General features: G+C 38.4%; 1 protein-coding gene across 3 annotated transcripts; it reads left to right on the plus strand.

Moving 5' to 3' along the window:
* The first annotated feature begins 7,431 nt into the window (after positions 1 to 7,431).
* Positions 7,432 to 18,421, plus strand: LOC146162565 (uncharacterized). 3 transcript variants are annotated; one of them, XM_083383572.1, is made up of 10 exons: positions 7,432 to 7,894; positions 8,164 to 8,257; positions 10,536 to 10,626; positions 11,025 to 11,106; positions 12,162 to 12,234; positions 13,667 to 13,865; positions 14,610 to 14,703; positions 15,128 to 15,244; positions 16,063 to 16,179; positions 18,271 to 18,421. In XM_083383572.1, exons 2-10 carry the CDS (start codon positions 8,173 to 8,175, stop codon positions 18,370 to 18,372), a joined length of 960 nt encoding a protein of 319 aa, XP_083239698.1. In that variant the 5' UTR covers positions 7,432 to 7,894; positions 8,164 to 8,172; the 3' UTR covers positions 18,373 to 18,421. The 3 variants fall into 3 exon arrangements, with proteins under 3 accessions (XP_083239698.1, XP_083239696.1, XP_083239697.1); XM_083383570.1 differs by lacking the exon at positions 7,432 to 7,894 and having other exon boundaries at positions 8,095 to 8,257; XM_083383571.1 differs by lacking the exons at positions 7,432 to 7,894; positions 8,164 to 8,257 and adding an exon at positions 8,286 to 9,085.
* The last annotated feature ends 901 nt before the right edge of the window (positions 18,422 to 19,322 follow it).

Raw genomic sequence — 19,322 nt, forward strand, 5'->3', positions numbered from 1 at the left:
GGTACTCCATTTCGACCAACGCGACCAAGCTGAAAAAAGAAGTTATGCAGTTCTCTGAATCAGTCGAATTGCCTGATTTCTAAACATAGATTACCAGCTGTGTGTTTAGCTTAAAGCAGCGATTCTTCAACTTTTTTATCATGCGGACCCCTTATGATTTCTTGGCATATTGCCGGATCCTTATACCCTATTGGAATATTGGCGGTCCCCTTTATAAAAAAAAATAAAAATTTGCAGTAAAATAAGTACTCTTAACAACCAGTTCGGTCATACTCACAATACTTTTTGTACACACGCTTACAAACGATTCATTATCAAAAGAATCCAATAACAAAATATTTTGGGAAAAAATATATGTATATTTTTTTTAGGCTTTCCAGGTTTTCGACCTTTCCTCACTGGAGATCTGGACGTTTTAAAGGTGCAAAATGTGTAAGTCGTAAAAAAGAAAACAATCGCGATTTGATGGTGTGAAAATGGTTAAATGCTTAGTTGCCATAGGACGCCCTAACTCAAGTTAAGGAATGCTGGGAATTCGCTTTTTTTAATCTTTGTACAAATGAATATCAGAGATTTCTTACTCGGAAGTTTTTTTTTAAACAGTAAGTTTATTTTTATTTTGTAATATAACACCTAAACCAGGGGTCGGCAACCTACGGCCCGCGGACCGGATCCGGCCCGCCGATGTAATTCATCCGGCCCGCCGCCTCTTTGACAAATTAGACGCGAGTCTATTTTACAAACTCTTCTATAACTAATTGTGAAAAAAAATTCGCGAATGTTCTTTATACGTCCAGTGTGTTTAGGTTTATAGATGCTGCTTTTGAAAGTAGATCAGCGCTTCTTTACCGTTGCGCCAGGAAAGGCTGCCAAGTGCGTCGCGCCAAAACGGAAAACGTATTAAAAAATATTGGACATATATTTTTTAACATATTTTTCCGCATTGCAATAAAAACGTGTGAACTCGAATTTTAAACCAAACAAACGTTTTTTTTTCGCGCTTTGCGTCAACACTGCCTCTGTAAATGTAATTAACGTTTAAAGTGCAAAAAATATCCGTCTGATCCACAGTTGTTCTAACATTTAAATAACACAATTATGAGTTATCATTTTGTGCGGCCCGCAAAGACCTTTCTGAGTTTGGTTTTGGCCCGCGACTAGAAAAACGTTGCCGACCCCTGATCTAAACAAACTAATTTTCGGTTTACCAAGTTTTTCTGATTAAACTGAACAGTAAATTATTTAAAACCTATGTTTTACTCCCAGACGCACTTAAAAAACGGCCATTTAAACCGGCTTAAAACGAATTGACTTTTTCTATTATGACAGAATAGGCTTCCAGCTTTTTGACCTGGCCACTCACCGCTTGCGTTTGTTCCACTGGTGAACAATAGAGCTGCCAGCGTTGCGAGTGAAGCAATAGAAAGGAAAGACCGACAGACAATACGCATCTCCAAACCTCCTATTGGGGCCTATATCGGCACAACACGGACTAGTTTCGATACGAAAAAACTAAAAGTAAAACAATCATTAAAGTAGTTTTCTTGTTTAGGAAACAAACACTGGAAATAAAGGAAAAGTTTGGGATGTCACTTTGTTTTCTATTTAATTCGAAAATAATATATATATTTGTGACTTTAATTGAAATCAAATTGCGTTGACTTCAGCACTGTACAAGTCTGTTTGGAGCAGAGTTGACGCAGGATATGAGCAAGTAAAACCGACCGTTAATACAAGGGCGAGAACCAAAGGCTAGTCAGCAAAATAATTCTGGCAGATTATTTTACGCCCAAATAAACTTATTTAAATTTTACCAACGTCTCAATATGGCCTATATTTTTTAAATTAAAAAAAAATAAGTTTTGTTTTGGCGTTAAATATCTGCCATAAATGTTTTTACGGGCTTAACAGTACTGTCAGCGTTGCGAGTTAAGCATTGGAAAGAAACGATTGACGGACAATGCGCATCTTGGAACTTCCCCTAATAGACTATTTTGTACGCTACACGGCTTAGTTTCGAGTAAGGAATGTTTAGTATTTTAACACAGAAACAACGCAATCGGGGCAATTGGTAGACCTCTGCGTTTTGTAATGACTTTCAAATTTTAGTCTAAAGTCTATAGGGATAGACCATCTGCAACTTTAATTGGTCAGGGCATGGCACTGACTTAAGCACTGCGTTCAAGGGCACGCAAATTGCGTTTCCTGTTTCGAGCAGAGTTGACGCAAGATTGAACCAGCGCAACCCGCCAGTTAATAAGTTAGAGCAACGACGAAACAACTAGCGAACTTTGCGTTACTGCAAAATACACAGTAAAACTTTAAATAATCATATCTACAGCGGTTTATCAATAATACCTTACAGTTAAAACCAACGACGTAATAAAACCAAATTCGCAAAATATGTGGGGCTTGGAGTTGGGTAATGTTCTGGCCGTTTAAGTCTTATTCTGATTAATAGTTATTAACCCTGTTTTGATCTTATTCCGAACTGTGTTTCATTCCGACGTTTATGCTATTCTAATTTCGAATTTCATTTTCTGGTTCTGTAAACGACGTGCGCCTATCAGCACTGTTCGTTTTCCTATTCAACCTGTCTCAACTTTCTCTGTTATTTGCGTTTTTGGAAAAAGGAAAACAACCACGATCCTTTTTCGCTGTCATGAAGGTTAAGAGAGTTTTTACTGTAAACTACCTCAAGCCCAACTAATCTATACACAATGCTCTTATCGTATCGTGCACACTTGGATGTTAGTTATTACACAGCCATAATATTGCTTTTTGAGGACTTCATTTAAAACTAAGCTGAACTGATTGGAGGGCAGAATTTTATTATCCTAGGCGAATTAGTTTTTCGTTTTCATGTCAATTGCCATCCTAACATCTCAGTTTCTAACTTGCGCAATCTAACAAAGGCCTTTTGTTTGTTGCATTACAGCTTCAGCGAAGGCTTTTGTGTTTGTTCTAAAAAACAACCTACATCTTGCTATTAAATTTGCTGTAGGAGTGGGCTACATAACAATAAACTGTAAGAACTTAGATGAACCGTAACCCTCATCTTCAGCGTTATTTCCTACAATACAGACTGATGGTGATTTAACAAAAGAACAAGATCCACAACAGTTTACGAGAAATGATGTTTAAAGTTAATTTGTAATCTTGAGTTTTGGACGCCTCGTGAGTGACGATATTTAAATTGCATTATACGCATATTAAAAACGATTTTAAAGTTAGTTTGCTGACAACTGCGCTAATGTGACTGTCAAAGTTTAAGGCTACGATAAATAGTTTTCGAAATGTCCAAAGTATCAATCTATTTACTGCATTTTTTTTGGAAATAACACAATTTAGGAAGTCGTTCTATTCTAGCTTTTAAACAATTCATCTACAAATTGTTTCGACGCGTTTACTCGACTAATATTGTTGCTCAATTTGTCTTCGTAAAATAAAACCTGAATGAACTAAAATACATCTTTTGTAAATAAAATAAATATTCATAATAAAATCCACGCTTCTAATGATTGACTGTCTATCGCAGTCGAGCCTAATTAACGGTAGTTGAGTAGCAGGCTATTTAGTAACTGCTCAAAAAAGCGCCATTCATTCAGTGTAATACACCGCCCAATAAACTACAATACAACGCATGCTTCCTTAACGAGGCGATACACACACTACACAGCCGATAGCACCATATGTCCAGCGTACTTTATCTCTACGTGTCGAATTAAGTCACCGAACATTTAAATTATAGACAACTTTAAGCGGGCTGGCTGCGGCCCTTTTTCTAAAGTTGTTGATATCGAAGAATACTAAAGCAAAGCGTGTGAGTCATTGTCCGACGGCAGCGCGAATTTAGAATGGAGCAAAAGTTAATTTTGAGTTGTTTAGTCAATCAGCAGTGACAAGCGTTTGCAAGAAAAACGCAAACTGACAGGCTTGGTATGTTTTAATAGCTCATAGCATTAGCTATATACACGATATATACACGAAAAAGTGGGGGACATAAGTCATTGTGGACAAAAATGTAAATTATATCTATTTAGGTTGGTCATAGTAAGTAAATAGTAAGTTCCACAAGTGACAGCATAGTAAGTGCTGTCACTTGTGGAATAGATACTGTTAGAATAGCGATCGCTCTGTGTTATGTAAGTGGACATGTTGGGAGCATTTTAAGTACGCTGTACACTACAGCCACTAGAAAGCCTGTAATCAAGCCCATCCTGTCGCTTTTGCCGGCATCTTGTCACGTCCGAGCCTTTTCCGCAAACCGCCCAATTCTGGCGGGACGTGACTTGTTTCGCTTCCCGCAAATAGGATGCATTTAACACCAACCGTCAGCTCTTGTTAAGCCCGTCAGCCCCGTTTCGGGCGGATCTATAATGTTGGAAAACACACAAAGCAGCGTATATAGGAAAACTTTCACCAGCGCCACTGTTGTTCTTATACCAGTGGTTCTCAAACTTTTACCGTTTACATAAGGAGATATGAATTTCGGGGTTTTATGTTACTTTTGTCGATAAAGTTACAAGTTGGTCACATTGGTGAAAATAAATTTGCAAAGTTTGCGTTATTCAGAAATTTAACGAAACCTTAATTTGGGGTTCAAAAAACAGGCTAGCCTTTTCTTTTAAGGCTAAAATGACTATAAGAGAAAAAAAAAATTTTTTGACGGTTCTAGATCAGGCTCGCGTTCAGACCGTGAACTTGCTTGGACCCAAGGCTTTCCAAACTGGGGACGGCATCCCTGCAAGATTGAAGGAAACTTGCACCCATTTTTTTTTGGTGTGCAAATTTTAATACGGAACATAATTCCGTGCAGAAGCAGAAAACACGGGAAATATGTTGCCTATCACCATTAAACACTAAATCAGTGTTTCTTAACCTTTTTTACTTGGGGGCGCACCTAGTACCGGTATTTCTCTTAAATTGCCTGCTGGCAGCCTTCCATTGCGCACCGGTTGAGAAACGCTGCACTAAAGGATGGCGGCAAAGTTCAATAAACAAAATTAAAGTTTCAATATTCTAAACAAACGGCATACCGAAACGTTTAAGAAGAGCTGCTTAAGACTTGAGTTGCAAAACTTTTCAACTGATGTATTCTCAATAAAATAAGACGAGAAATGAACTTATAATTTTAAAATGGTTTTTCATTTTGATGAATGCTTTCTATTTGAAATGTTTCAAGAATCTTCTGACGATTCGCATTTTTTTTTGTCAAATTTGTAAAATAAAGTTTATAAACATTATAACTGAAGATGATACAAGCTCGTACCAAAACGTCTTAATCAAAATGATGTCGATCTACTCGACCTTTTTGGCTTTGCAAATCATTATAAAGTTACAAACATTGCAGTATCTTGGGATGTTTTTTCACGTATATTCGTATAATGGTCGGTTCGAACTTGCAAAGTAATACTAACTTGAGTAATATACATAATTAAAAGCTGTATGTGACACTACATTTTGCAGTTAAATTGCCGAAAGGGCGATGTAATTCATCTGCATAAAGCGTCATTCTCAAAACCAGGATTTTGCAAAACGCCACAACGGCTAAAACTATAATCACAGGATTGTGAATTTTGCAGATGAATCGCCTCGTGTTGCACACTTTGGTGATAATGTGCAACATAGTTTGGGGTCTGGGTTTTGCTTTTTTTGCATTTGTACATCGAAAGTCGTTAAAAGTACAATTTATATAGGAGTAACACTAACGTGAAATTATTATGTAGCCCCATTCGCGTTTCTGAAATTGGTCGCGCGACCACCAACATTTATAAAATAAAAAAAATTGGGTATCTCAATTTTTGCACGTAAAACAATTAGCTATATCTTCTTTTTTAGTTCAGTTAATGCCTATAATTTGACTGGGATTTAAGTCCTTTTAAAATGTCTTTTAAAAATGTCATTTTTAAAATGTCACAACACTTATAACGTAAACCAAGTGTGGCCTAAGTGTAGTACAGCATGAACTCACTTCTGTACACGGTTACCAAATGTTTTAATGTTCAGTATATTGTCATCTTGTGGCTTGGTACTTAAATATACGTGCTCAAAGCGCGAAATCTAAAACCTCGTCTTAAAACTTTAGAATTTAAGGGTCATGGCCAGGGCTGGGGAGCCGGAGCCGGAGCTGGAGCCCGGAGCCCGGAGCTAAGCATTTTCTCTGGAGCCGGAGCCGGAGCCGGAGCAATTTTTATTATTTTTGTGGAGCTGGAGCCGGAGCCGGAGCCATTTTTATTATTTTTGTGGAGCTGGAGCCGGAGCTGGAGCCATTTTTATTATTTTTGTGTAGCTGGAGCCATTTTTCAATTTGTGGTGTTAAAGCTAAGAAATTATATTTTGTTCCATCTCCAACGTTAGTGAGACAAAAGCAATTTTTAAAACTTGCCATTGAATAAGTGACTGGTGGCACCGGAGCTGGAGCCGGGGTCATTGGGTGTATGTTTGATGGCTCCGGAGCTGGAGCCGGAGCCAAGGGATATGAGTTTTACTACTCCGGAGCTGGAGCCGGAGCCATTTAATAATTGCCTGATGGCTCCGGAGCTGGAGCCGGAGCTAATGCTATTTTACGGTGGCTCCCCAGCCCTGGTCATGGCCCTTCCAAACTATATTTTTTTGCCTACTTTTACTATTTAAATGCAAAAAAGTTTTATTTTCTGGCATGTTTTATGATGTTTCAGGGATCTTTGCAGCCCAAAGGCGCCGTACATACCATGACATGTTGCGTCGTGTGAATTCTATTAGACTGCGATTTACATGCACATTGGCCTACGAGTTGTCCACAAACGGCTGTTTTTTATGATTAGTTTTTTTATGACGTCTAGTTATGACGAAAATTATGACGTCATCTCTGAACATTTTCATATCCTGTCAAATAAAAATCCTGGATCCGACCCTGTAAACGGCCACAGCCAATCTTGGTCCAACGATTGAATTGTGCTTCTCCTTGGTACATGCGGGTGGCACAATATTAAAAGGTGTGTGTTTTGTTACGTAGTTTTTGGCGTTATCTCATAGGCCGGGTAAAAATCAATAGGGTCTCAGCACTCATAGACCGGTTGCAATGACCAAGGACATTTCGAATTTCGCCGTGACAAAGTAACCTCTCCCGTATGCTTTGTCATTGGTTCTTGGCGTACAATACTGTTGGCGTCCTGGTGTACTTTTGTACAAGAAGTTCCATTAAGAAAAGGGACTTTTGACACGCGGCTATCGTCTTACAAACGCTGTTGGAAGAAATTGTTTGTAAACGAAAGGATAGGGTTTGAAGAGTAGGAACATAACCTTGTAATTCGTAACAGGCAATTTTTTTGGCTATACAAATTCTTAGGTAAAGCAAAAAGTTTTCCAATGCAAAGCAACTTATTTTAACAATATGCTCAGAGACCCTATGCCACTGCCTACTAACGCCAAAAGTGTTATGTTCAGTTTGAAAGGTCTGTACACTGAACGCCGCAAAGCGACTAAAAACGAAGAATCGCTAGTCATTATTGCAACGCCGTCACCCGTAGCCTAAATGACGCAGCAAACAGCACAGTCTTGTCATACTGAGAAGCACCGCGCAGGCTTTTGCTAGGCTATATAGGCATAGCTGATATATACAGCGTAACAATAAACTGCTTCCTTTGGTTCAGTCGAAAGCCCGCAAATCCAAAATAGCTGGTGCTGTTTCAAGTTTTAGCAATTGTCAATTAAGCATGCTGTAAGCTTTTAGATACCTACGCGTTTTTAAGGTGTTGTTTGCTGTACAAAAGCGCACTGGTTTAGATTGCTTGTTGGCCGTATTTCTTGTTTTGAGAAGGTTTGTTTATTAGGGTGAAGTGTCATGCGAAACGTTATGCCAAAGGAAATGACTGACGACATTTAGCAGTTCTTGCCTGTTTTACGCTTCACGGTACGTTAATGTATTGGCTTGACGCTGAGATGGGAGTGGTAATTTCCGAATAATACCTATATGTAGTTTGCTATAAAATGATGCTTCTAATAACACTGTCAGCAATAATCAGGCAGGTTGAAAGCAAATTTTGGTGGCATGTCCATTTTAAAAAGTCATGTTATATTCTATCAACCCGTTTTAAAGTCGCACGCTGGATTGTTTTTTTTTTCGGTCAGGTCGCATTACAACTCAAACTTAGGTACGTTTTCCTTGTTCACTTTCTGCAGCAAACGACGATGTCAAAGTTCGATATCAAGACTGCTATCAACGTGAAAGGAGAGTTTGTCAGAAAGGACTCGTCGTTTCGCAACGAAATTAAAGGTAAACGTCAAAGTGTTGCAGACTGGCACATGAGCTGTAAGTTTAGATTCATGATCAGGAAGTGGCTCTAACTCTAGAACTAGTTTTGATTTTAATACCGGTAGTGTATTAGTGATTGGAAACAAATATTGCATGAACAACATTAGGAAAATCACACACTTTTATACTTGTGTAAACCGAGACAGCTCAGTAATGCCTCTATATTGCATATTGGCACTTAATTCAGTTCGACAGATATTTTTATTAAGTGAGTACGCCTAGACTTGAAATCCGGAAACACTAGTATATTTTCACGTTTTTACGGGATGTTGTGCTGAAATTTGTGTATGCCGAACTTCAGAATATGTTAATCATGGTTGTCGTTTTGTTCAAAGAAAAACGAAAACGGTTAAAATCGTGATAAACGGTCTTAATATTTAAAAACAAAATACAGAAACCGGCAACATAACGTTTCTATGAGTCAAAATATGATTAGTCACGCCTCGCTGCAGGAGAAAGGAAACGATTCATTTTTTCTCAGCGCAATGTTTGCTTTGCAGTAAAATCTGTTTGTATAAAGGAGGTTGGTTATGTAAGCAGTAGTAGCAAACACTAGCGTGTGGTGTGTGTGTTAGATGCTCGCTTCGAGATACCGACTAACTGCAGTTCTCAGCACTTCAATTCGCAAGTTTAAAGCGCCCGAAAGCCCTTCACTGAAGCGATATATTTCGACTTCTTTAAGAGCTGTTTTAAACATGTCTGAGAAAAAGCATGTCGGCGTGATCAGCCTGGTGACCAAAAAGGGAGAGTTTGTCAGGAACCAATCTGTATTCAGAAACGAAATACAAGGTATATCTTTGCTCTCTGGTCAAATGTTATCACGATTGAACTGTTTTTTTTTTAGCTGACTGCACCCTAATACAGTGGTTCTCAACCGGGGTGACGCGTCACTCTTGGGTGCTATTTATAATGCTCAAGGGTGCCGAGAGATATTTGAGAATTTTTAAGTATCTGATTTTTGCTTAACTCTTACAGCTTTTTGTGTAAGATTAGAGTGAAATAATTCCAATCATAACTTCCTACTTTGTGTAAAGTTGGTATGTGTTCTTCCAGTTCCAATATTGTGACATTCTAGTAAATTACCTACTGTAAAATTTTGTAGGGGTGCCGCAATTTATAAAAATATACATAAGTGCAGGCCAACTTAATCAAGCTAATTAATTATGACGACATATACAATTAATATACGCGCGTGCAAACCATCGTTTATAATTGCGGTAATGTTTAAGCCAGTGGTCGGCACCCTTTTATATTGTTTGTTGTTTTTTCGGATGAGGTATAATATTTGTCAACATCGTGGCAAAAATCGTGATTTGAAAGTGCCGTTTACGTAAGGTTGAAATATTTGAAAAAATACTGGGGCAGTTTTATTCATAACAACCACACTGAGAAATAATAGCCTCCCGTAAATCTTTCTGCATTTATTCATCAGACAAGTCATAGGGCGGCATTAAAAGAGCCATATATGGCTCGAGAGCCGCAGGTTACCGACCGCTGGTTAAGCCCTGGGGAGGAAAATTACCCTCCGTGCTGCCACTGCGGCCACATAAATTTAAGGTAAAAGAAAGTAGGTGTTAAATTGGAAATTTAACGTTATTTTAATGTTCAAGATTAATTGTCAGTAATGCTTACAAATTCAGGCCTACATAAAACTATATGATTGTAATGCTATGTTGTATTCTATAAAACCAAAATCGGTACCACGTTTGCAAACAGGCCGAAAGTTTCCTCTGTTTTATGCGATAACAGATTATCAGACAAGCCCATCGTTTGAGCAGTCGTGTCATAAATTCGTTTATGTTGTGTCGAAAAGTCGTTGATAATAGCTTTTTGTCGCACCAACAGAGCTTTGCTATGCTGATATGGCATAGTTAGAGTGCGCAACTTTAATTGTTGTTCATCAGTGTTTCATATTGCAATGGCTTGTTTGTGCTTGTAAAATACCTTAAACAATTTCACGTTTTTAATGACCATGTGTTAAAATTTTATGCCGATTTTGAAAAAAAAAAAAAAACTAAACAAACTGCTAGTAAAGAAGCTAATGCTGACGATTTTGCCGAATCCCTCCGTGGTAATGTATTAGGAGTTAATTCGTAGTTTGCATAGTTATGTTAGAATAAAACTAAGTAGGCAAACTTTCCTCAAACAAAACCGAACGGTTGACAAATTAGATTTAGATTCGTGGACACGTTGAGCATTATTACATATTTTTTCGTCACGTATTTTTTCTTGTTGACAGAGGGCGGCGAATTTCCGCCAGAAAAGGGTCGCTATCACCTCTACGTATCACTGGCTTGTCCGTGGGCACATCGGACCCTTATCGTGAGAAAGTAAGTTTAACGAAGTAGTACATTACACAAACAAACGCGTGCCCAATCATACTCACAACTGTTCAGTTTATATAACTATTGAACGTTGAAGGTTGATCATAAATTAAAATCAATTAAAAGATATCGCGTAACTAAAAGTTTGAAGCCCTGAGTTATACGACATTGTTTTCTTTATGTTAGACGAAATTTCTTATATTAACCTTTCGGTTTCGTATGCGAGACATACAGCAAACATGATGTTGCACATTCCGTACAGCCCGCGAAGTAAACGCCTACATATAACATATATATAGGCGTTGCGCGAAGTACCTTTGTTAACCTACGACCTACGTAGGCGCTCCGACACGGTTACAAGGCTGTGGTATTTTGACATGACGCCAGTTACTTTCTTTGTGCAGACTTAAAGGTTTGGAGGACGTCATTTCTTTCACCGTCGTCGACTTTCTTATGGGAAGCAATGGTTGGAAGTTTAACGAAGAGGTAACCAGCGGTTTTGCTGGTTGGGTACAAGCTTGACACAAAAATACGATGAGTCATGCCACCGCTGGCACCAGCGCTGATGAAGAATGACCATGCAGTTTTGTTGCGTGACAGTGCACTTTTCCTATATGTCTCTGACACGCACTTGCGCTCTCTTTAATATGCTTGTATCATCACATTAAAAAAGGCACTTGAATAACAACCCATAAAGCAGGAAGATTCTAACAAAAAAAATTTAATGGTCGTACAATAGTTTGGGTGAACTAGAAAAACAACATGCGAAACAGTAAAAGTTAAATAATTATCTTTAAATTCGCCCAACATTCTGGCCCAAAGAAATTATATGGTTTTTCTTCATGAATTGGTGGAGGCGCCGACTTGAAAATAGTTTTGTTTATCCCGCAGTCATCTATTGTGGGAATGTAAGTTTTCTAAAGGAGCGATCAAATTTGCCAAAGTTTCTCATAATTTGTTTTTTAAAGTGTTATTTGCGCAGGGATAAAAATAGTTTTGTTTAATTTGTGTTTCGGAAACAGTCAAATTTATCCAACGCTCTTTCAACCTGTACCCAATTATGTAAGTGGAACTAAAGGACATTTCATAATTTTTTATGTCGGACCCTTAAAAACATGTTTTTCGTGCACCAGGGTCGGCATAATGTTTTTGAGATGAGGTCATATATTAACGTCATAATCATAAAACAAGTTGGCCTTAAGAAATTTGTTGTTTTCAGTCCAACTAATGCGAAACTGAAATGAAGTATAACCCCATTAGGAGCATAAGGAGCATTAGGAGCGTTTTTTTCTCTTAAACTCTGTGAAAAATTATCATTTTTAAATTTATACAGCAAGACAAGATTTCAATAAGGCCTTCATGAACCCCTAAAGACCAATCCATGTACTCCCAAGGGTTTAAGATCCACTGCATTATGCGACAGCGCCACTTAGAAGAACGATTTTTATTTTCATGTGCAAATCAAACTTACCTCCTTAATCATTCGTGATCGTCGAAAACAAATTACGAGACGAAAAAAGTACAAACATTTACGTTCACAGTGTCCAGGATGTGAGAAGGACCCGATCTTCGGCGCGGAATACATGAGGGAAGTTTACCTGAAAGCTTCACCAGGTGTGTTTAAATTGTACCTTGGCCGCACGTAAAAGTAAGGAAGTCAGTTTTTCTCGATAGCGATCCCTATTATTTTCGGCTAAAAGTTTCTCATTTCGACCCCATACCAAATCACGTCATTACTTATGGCAAATAAAATGTTAATTTGATACAAAGGTAACAATTTTTAGGTCATTAGATCCAATTTTTGTTTTGCTTTATTTATCTTCTATTCTTTTCGGCACTAATACTATGAATAGCTGACAAGTGCCGACACTTCCATCAGGTATGGACGGGACCAAGTGTCGAACGAATAAAAAACGTTTTGCAGCACATTCAACATGTAAAAAAAAAAAAATATTTATTAACATGGCACTGAAAAATACACAAAGAAAAATGTAACCTTTTTCAATTTAAAATAGACACCCGCACACTGGGGCACATCTAAAATGCGAAGAGAAAAATGTCCTGAAAATCAGTTTTTTGATTAAAATCCCTGCAGTGTTCATATGGGTTCTTTAAAATCACTTTATCGTTGTTACTTGACAAAAAAAGTTATATTTGCCAGAACGTCCTGTAAAAACTTGCGATAGGTCACCATGAGCCCTGGGTGTTTTGAACTGATTTACGTTTTGAAAAGTCTATAAGAACCCTACGTTTTTCCTAAAGTTTTTTGAAAAGTCCTTGAATTTATTTTATGTCCAGCTATGTTATGTATTTGGAAAGTGCTAAAAACGCAATTAAAAAGTATATTTTTTACTGTTTTGTTTTCAAGTTATATTTAAAAAACATTTAACAATAATAACAATTGCGTCCCACCTTTTATAAGTGATGCTTAGATTTACTCAGTCACATCACGAAGCGTCTTAATCTAGATGATGTCGATTTACTGGACGTTTTTGGCTGTGAAATTCATTATCAAGCTACATTACAGATCCGTGCATAGTGTAACCAAATATTTGCTAACCTTTTTTTAATGTATTTTTTTGGGAACACGCAATAAGACCTAAAAATTAACAATACTTAGAGCAGAAAAATCTAAAAAAACAGAATATTAAGACCAAGACATAATACAGCCAAATACGTCGTAATATCCAGTACAAAACAATATCAAAATCGTCTGAATAATACCTAAATCTGTCGCAATAAGGCCTAAATTTATCGGAATAAGGCCTAAATTCATCGCAATATGGCCTAAATTTACCGGAATAAGTCCTAAATTCATCACAAAAAGGCCTAAATGGCCAAAATAATGCCAGAACCTGTGGGTTAGAAGGTATGGGACGATCGGGGGCCATCTGTCTGGCATCGACCGTTTTGGTGACTACGTTTGGACGCCCTAGTCTAACCGCGCTTCAGGGCGCCGCTGTTTTGACACCGGATTTTGGGTACTGTTTGAGGTTTACAACCCCGTGTATATGCTATCTCAAAACACATCATGCTTTGATCTCAGGCTACGACGGTCGCGTTACTGTGCCGGTGCTCTTCGACAAGAAGACGAAGAAGATCGTCAACAACGAGTCGAGCGAGATCATCCGGATGCTCAACTGCTCCTTGAACTCGTTCTGCGCTTGTGACTCGCAGCGCCAACTCGACTTCTACCCGACCGAACTCAGACTGGCGATCGATGCAGTCAACGAATGGGTTTACCCGTGAGTAGTCTTTTTAGTCTTTTAGTCTTCGTTTATAGTAATATCCTGGGCAGGGATGCAGAGTCGGACACTGGAAGCGGGAGTCGACATAGTCGGTTTGTTTTGCTGGAGTTGGACTAGGGGCTAGATGTCGACTACGTAATGTTGTATTCGTAGACGGTGTATTGCTCATGGGCGTAGAAGTAAAGTAGTATAAAAGAACGAAAAACACGCACGGTTTTGTAGGGGCGCCGAATGCAACCACCATCCCAACGCAAACCAAGAATTATTGCGCCTTAGGGACGCTAGCGAAATACCAACTCGAGTAACGTGCATGCTTCGCTACCTGAGTGCCGAGTCCGAAGTGCGCATGCGCAGTACCAAAATTAAAAAAATTGATAAGGCCGCAAACTGTAAAATATAAAGGTGTAATAGCGGATGTTGGAATATTTTTCAACCAACCTTGCGTGCTACTTGCATGCCAACCTGCAATGTATGATTTCAACCACAAAAAAGTTTCGCGGCACACTGTTTGAGAATCATTGAACTTAGAGCAACGGTCTTGGTTAAGCTAACGCACATCTTTAAAGGTGTTTAACTCTGTTGCTTCTTATTAAGCGCTACGGATGTAGCAACCAGCTATATAGAAAACATTACTGCTATAAATACTTCATTTTCAATTTGCTTTTAGTCGCCTTCAAAACAATACCTTATATGAACCATTGAAACCTTTGTCTAAAAACAATTTGAATTTTAACGTTTCAGCAACATCAACAACGGAGTCTACCGATCCGGCTTCGCCCAGTCACAAGAAGCTTACGACAAAGCTGTAACTGATCTTTTTACGCATTTGGACAAGGTGAGAAACTGAACTGAACTTCTATACTCGTAATTCTGTTATTGTGATTGAAATACCAGCTTTAAAGAAGCAAATTGGTACTGATGACATGTTAACTTGGAGAGGCGATTTGAGGCAGCGCCCCTCGCTGGTTTAGCTGAATAGAGCGTTGTATATAAGTGTGTACGTAAACAATAAACATGTCTGTTTTGTTGCAGTCCAATTACGCAAACACATCCGTGGCGTTTTTATGATACGTTAAGTTTAATGTATTATTTCAATTTGCTCAAATCAGCCCTGAAGTTTTGGATAACCTTATATTGTTACTTGTTAGTCAAATTGTTTGTAAATACCAAAGCTTTCAATCTTTCATTCAACAAAGGTTTTAGCTGACAACGCGTTTTCTTAACTTTATAACGCTTTGATTTACCGAATTGCGCTTTAGGCGGAAGAGGTTTTATCGAAACAGCGCTACCTAGTGAGCAATCGTTTCACTGAGGCTGACATCCGAATGTTCACAACGTTGGTCAGATTCGACTTGGTCTACCACGGACATTTCAAGGTATATTTTAAAGATCTGCATTTACTCGGCAAACCATGTAAATGTGTATTTACTTGGCAGCCATGCAAACCATGTAATTATGCTAAACCTTAGTTATGTTGAAAAGTTGTAACCATATGTATCAGGCACTTGTGACCTTTCGATTAATATTTTTGTTGAACAAAGTAAGCATACCATTTTATTTAGAAAAATAGTGAACTGAATGAAATCGTCGTTAAATTTGTTACTTCTTTGAGTTAGCTTTTGGTTGCCATCTCTGGTAATAATTACTATTAATTTATTTAAGGTAGCATGTCGCAGGCCGAAAGAATTAACCACCGGGGTCCGCATTAAGCCCACGACCTGGTTTAGTTACCGCTGGTTTAACCCAATGGGCAAAAGGATATCTGATACTTGATATTTTATTCCGTAACCTGATATTTTTACAAAAACTACTGCGGTCTGATACGACCCCGAAATATGTCATTACTTTACCAGCAGAACAATTAAGTTCAAACGTTTGAAGGTTATTTTTTTCTTGGTTATAAGGCAAGAATTTGCATAAACGTTAAGAAGTTGAGTTACTCCATCTTTAAACTCATTATCTTCGATAAATTTACCTTCAAAGGTAAAATCACTTTGCTGCCTGGTATGCGTTATTTCCTGTATCGTATCGGCTCAATTGAATCTCTAGTATCGACCAGAAACCAAAACTACAACTTGTGATCGGGTATTGGGCCACTCAATTCCAATTCCAATGCTATCGGACATCCATATCCGCAACGATGCTACTGTGGAATATTGAATTATCATCGAGCTTCATGTTTTATTTCTTGCAGTGTAACAAGAAGCGCATCATCGACTACCCCAACTTGTGGGCTTACCTGCGCGAGCTTTACCAGATGAGCGCCTTTAAGGAGACGACCGATTTCAATCACATCGCCAAGCATTACATGGTGAGTGGCAGGGATGGGGAGTCGGAGTCGAACTCGGGACTCGACCGATTCGGTTTGTTTTGCTGTAGTCGGTCTCGGGACTCGAGTAAGGCCACGTTAGACTACCCGAGTTCCGGGTCCGGTGTACGTATGCGCAGTACCAAATTTTAATCTGATAATGCCACACACTGTAAATTGTAAGGTGGGACATTTTCCAACCACATTTTGTGGGAATATGAGTTATATATATAACACCCGATGAATGGATTTCTTAAGGTCCATCTTAATTTGGTTACGTTAGTGGTCGGCAGACTATTGGCCGCAACCTAAATGTTGGCCCTTGTGCCACTTTTAGTTGGCCGCGGACTGATTTTTAATATTGCAACTTTGACATTGAGTTGTACCGCGTAATAGCTGTAGGCCTACATTGCTTGTGCCGTATTTTTACGTGGTGTGGCTAAGAGTTTCTATTCAGGCTCCATTTTTACGTGCATTTCAGGGTTTAATTTAGTCTATTCGTCCAAAAGTACAATGCTTACTTGGTCATGTTGCATAGTGCCGGGCTATTTTTAACCCACTTCGCAGCCCTGGGTATGTGGGTTAACATTACTATAAGGCAGTGGTTCCCAAACTGTGGTACGCGTACCACCGGTGGTACGCGAGAGTCTTTCAGGTGGTACGCGACTAACTTCAGCATACGTATAAATTTCGAAAACGTTCAACTTTTTAAACTTTCAGATTGGGTAATTTGCCGTGCTGCGTTTTAGTTACCTTTAACTTGAGGTTTCGCACGTTTATGACGTAACACTTATCTTGTTCAAGATAATAAAACGCTAATTGTTAGCTGGTTTAATATATATGTAGTAATAAACTAATAGTGAGCGGTGTAGTATTGTAGTATGTATCGACCAGCTGGTGAAGAAAAAACAACTATCGCATTGAACCTTGGGTTTTGTTTAATTTATGGCTTCTTTGTCTTCCTGGTATGGCGTTTGGTAAAGTTTAATTCTGCTTAATTATTTTGTATAATATGCTAAAATAGTTAAAGCAGCGGTTCGCGGTTCTTAACCGGGGGGGGGCGCGCCCCCCTAGGGGTGCGCCAAGGAATTCTAAGGGGGGCGCGAGCTCGACTTTATATATTTTTAATTTTTGCAGTGATTTTAATGGTTTCGTTTGGGTTAGGCATAATTCCTACATACAAACTCTGTTTTTTGCCAACTTTAACATTAAAACTGCAAAAATTTTCGCGCTGCGCGCGAATCTTATAGTTCCCTTTTAGAAAATCCATGGTATCACCGTCCTATTAAATTAACTTATAGATAAACGATAAAAGCTATCGCCCTTTCGGACTATTTTTCATCCATATTTTATATATGATAACAGGCTATAGCAACAGGGGGAGTCGAACTTTTTTTGCGCGAAACTATATTGTTTTTGCAATATTGCCGTTGTATTGTGTGTCGTTACATCTTTTGAAACACGATAACGCAATGTTTAATATTTGTGCTTGACATTTTTTGCGCTCGACATAATAACTCTTACAACTGTGGAGTAAATGCCCTCGCAACACGTTTGTCAAAATCAGCTCGATAAAATCAATTTGTCGAGCTCGCGCAATTTGTTGCGTGCCCAATGCGAAACGCCTCTTCGGTTGCAGTTTAGCCAATTCGACCAACTAAAACTCAAAATTTTTCGCGCTTCGCGCGACCAACAATCCCTTCCTTCACTATTTTCCTGTTTTCTCAGTGATATTTAATTGCAAAATGTCGAAATATTAGGGGGGCGCAAGGCATGAGAAAATTACCAAAGGGGGGCGCGGCTGAAAAAAGGTTAAGAACCACTGAGTTAAAGTTTGAGATATTCTGGTAAGGTGTAACTTAGGTGGTACATCAACACTGTACAAAAGCTCAAAATGGTTCGCGAGAAAAAAAGTTTGGGAATCACTGCTATAAGGGATTAACAAAAATATGCATTATTTAGCAATGTGTGAAACGCAAGCCAGCTTAAAACGTGGAATGGCCTGTATAAAACTCTTAATGAGTGAAATGCTCTCAAAGGTTTGCTTTTATCGCAGCGGAAAGAAACGTTTAACAAATATTATTTACCACACAGATGAGTCACGTGAGCATCAACCCGTATGGCATCGTCAGCATTGGACCAGATCTCGATTTCGAAGCGGCCCATGACCGCAACGCTAAGTTTCCGGTCGCTTAATCGTACGGAAACTTGCCGATCAAATCTAAACTGTATATAATAACAACGTAATCTTTGCCGTGAACGTAGCACTCAACATTGGTTTAAAGGTGGATATGTACATAAAAACGCCTAAATGTAACCCCCCTTTAAAGAAACCCAAATTATTAAGGAGTACTCTAGGCAGCCTATATTACATATGCCTAGCAAAGTTATTTTGTCAATAATTTTGCTGTTTTTGAAATTTGATTTAAAGCCTATGCAAGTTCCCCTTTTATCTCATCTAGAAAAAAATGCAAACGACTTATAGTTCCGAAACTAAAGTTCCATTAGAATTGTTTCTTAATACAGTCGCTACGACGTTTTTTTCCAACATTTTACAATGATCTATATAAATATTGCACCAACTTTTCCATTTTTTTTCAAATTTGCACTTTATTTTACTTTAATCTTGCAGCATAATCGTATATACGGAGGAGTAAATATCACGTCCAGCCCATATATAAACGAAAAGTGTCGGCTATGCCTACCTCGTATGTTAAAAATGCAGCAACTTTGTGAAATTAATTTTGTTGACCTCGCCCAACGTTACAGCAACATCAGCATTTATAACTAGACAATATATTGCATGCATCTTGTATAACAAGCTTAGTGGAAATGTGCGTATATAATAAAAAAAATTATATCGTCATTGCTTGTCTGTGTGTTAACTAATTAAACTAGAGAGGGCCTTTTTTCGATTCTGTAAAAGTTTTTTTGTAGATTTAGACTACAGTTTCTTGGAGCTAATGACTACATGGTTCTGCGGCTTGAAAGTAACGTTCGGGATTTGTGGCGTGAAAAAGTCCCGGTCCAAAATAACGAACCCAAATAGTAATTGCGAACCACACCTAAAAAACCTAAATATGTTTACTGCTAGGTAAAACCTACAAAGAAATAATACTGCGAAGATCGCTCGTAGTCACGGTTAT

The sequence above is a fragment of the Ascidiella aspersa genome, chromosome 3, assembly GCF_963924565.1.
Source record: "Ascidiella aspersa chromosome 3, kaAscAspe10.2, whole genome shotgun sequence".
Lineage (NCBI taxonomy): Eukaryota > Metazoa > Chordata > Ascidiacea > Phlebobranchia > Ascidiidae > Ascidiella > Ascidiella aspersa.

Coding starts and splice junctions, on each gene's coding strand:
- LOC146162565 (XM_083383571.1), top strand. CDS start 8,872: ATGCTCGCTTCGAGATACCGACTAACTGCAGTTCTCAGCACTTCAATT. Junction 9,086..10,535: donor ATTCAGAAACGAAATACAAG/GTATATCTTTGC, acceptor TCTTGTTGACAG/AGGGCGGCGAATTTCCGCCA. Junction 10,627..11,024: donor CGGACCCTTATCGTGAGAAA/GTAAGTTTAACG, acceptor TTCTTTGTGCAG/ACTTAAAGGTTTGGAGGACG.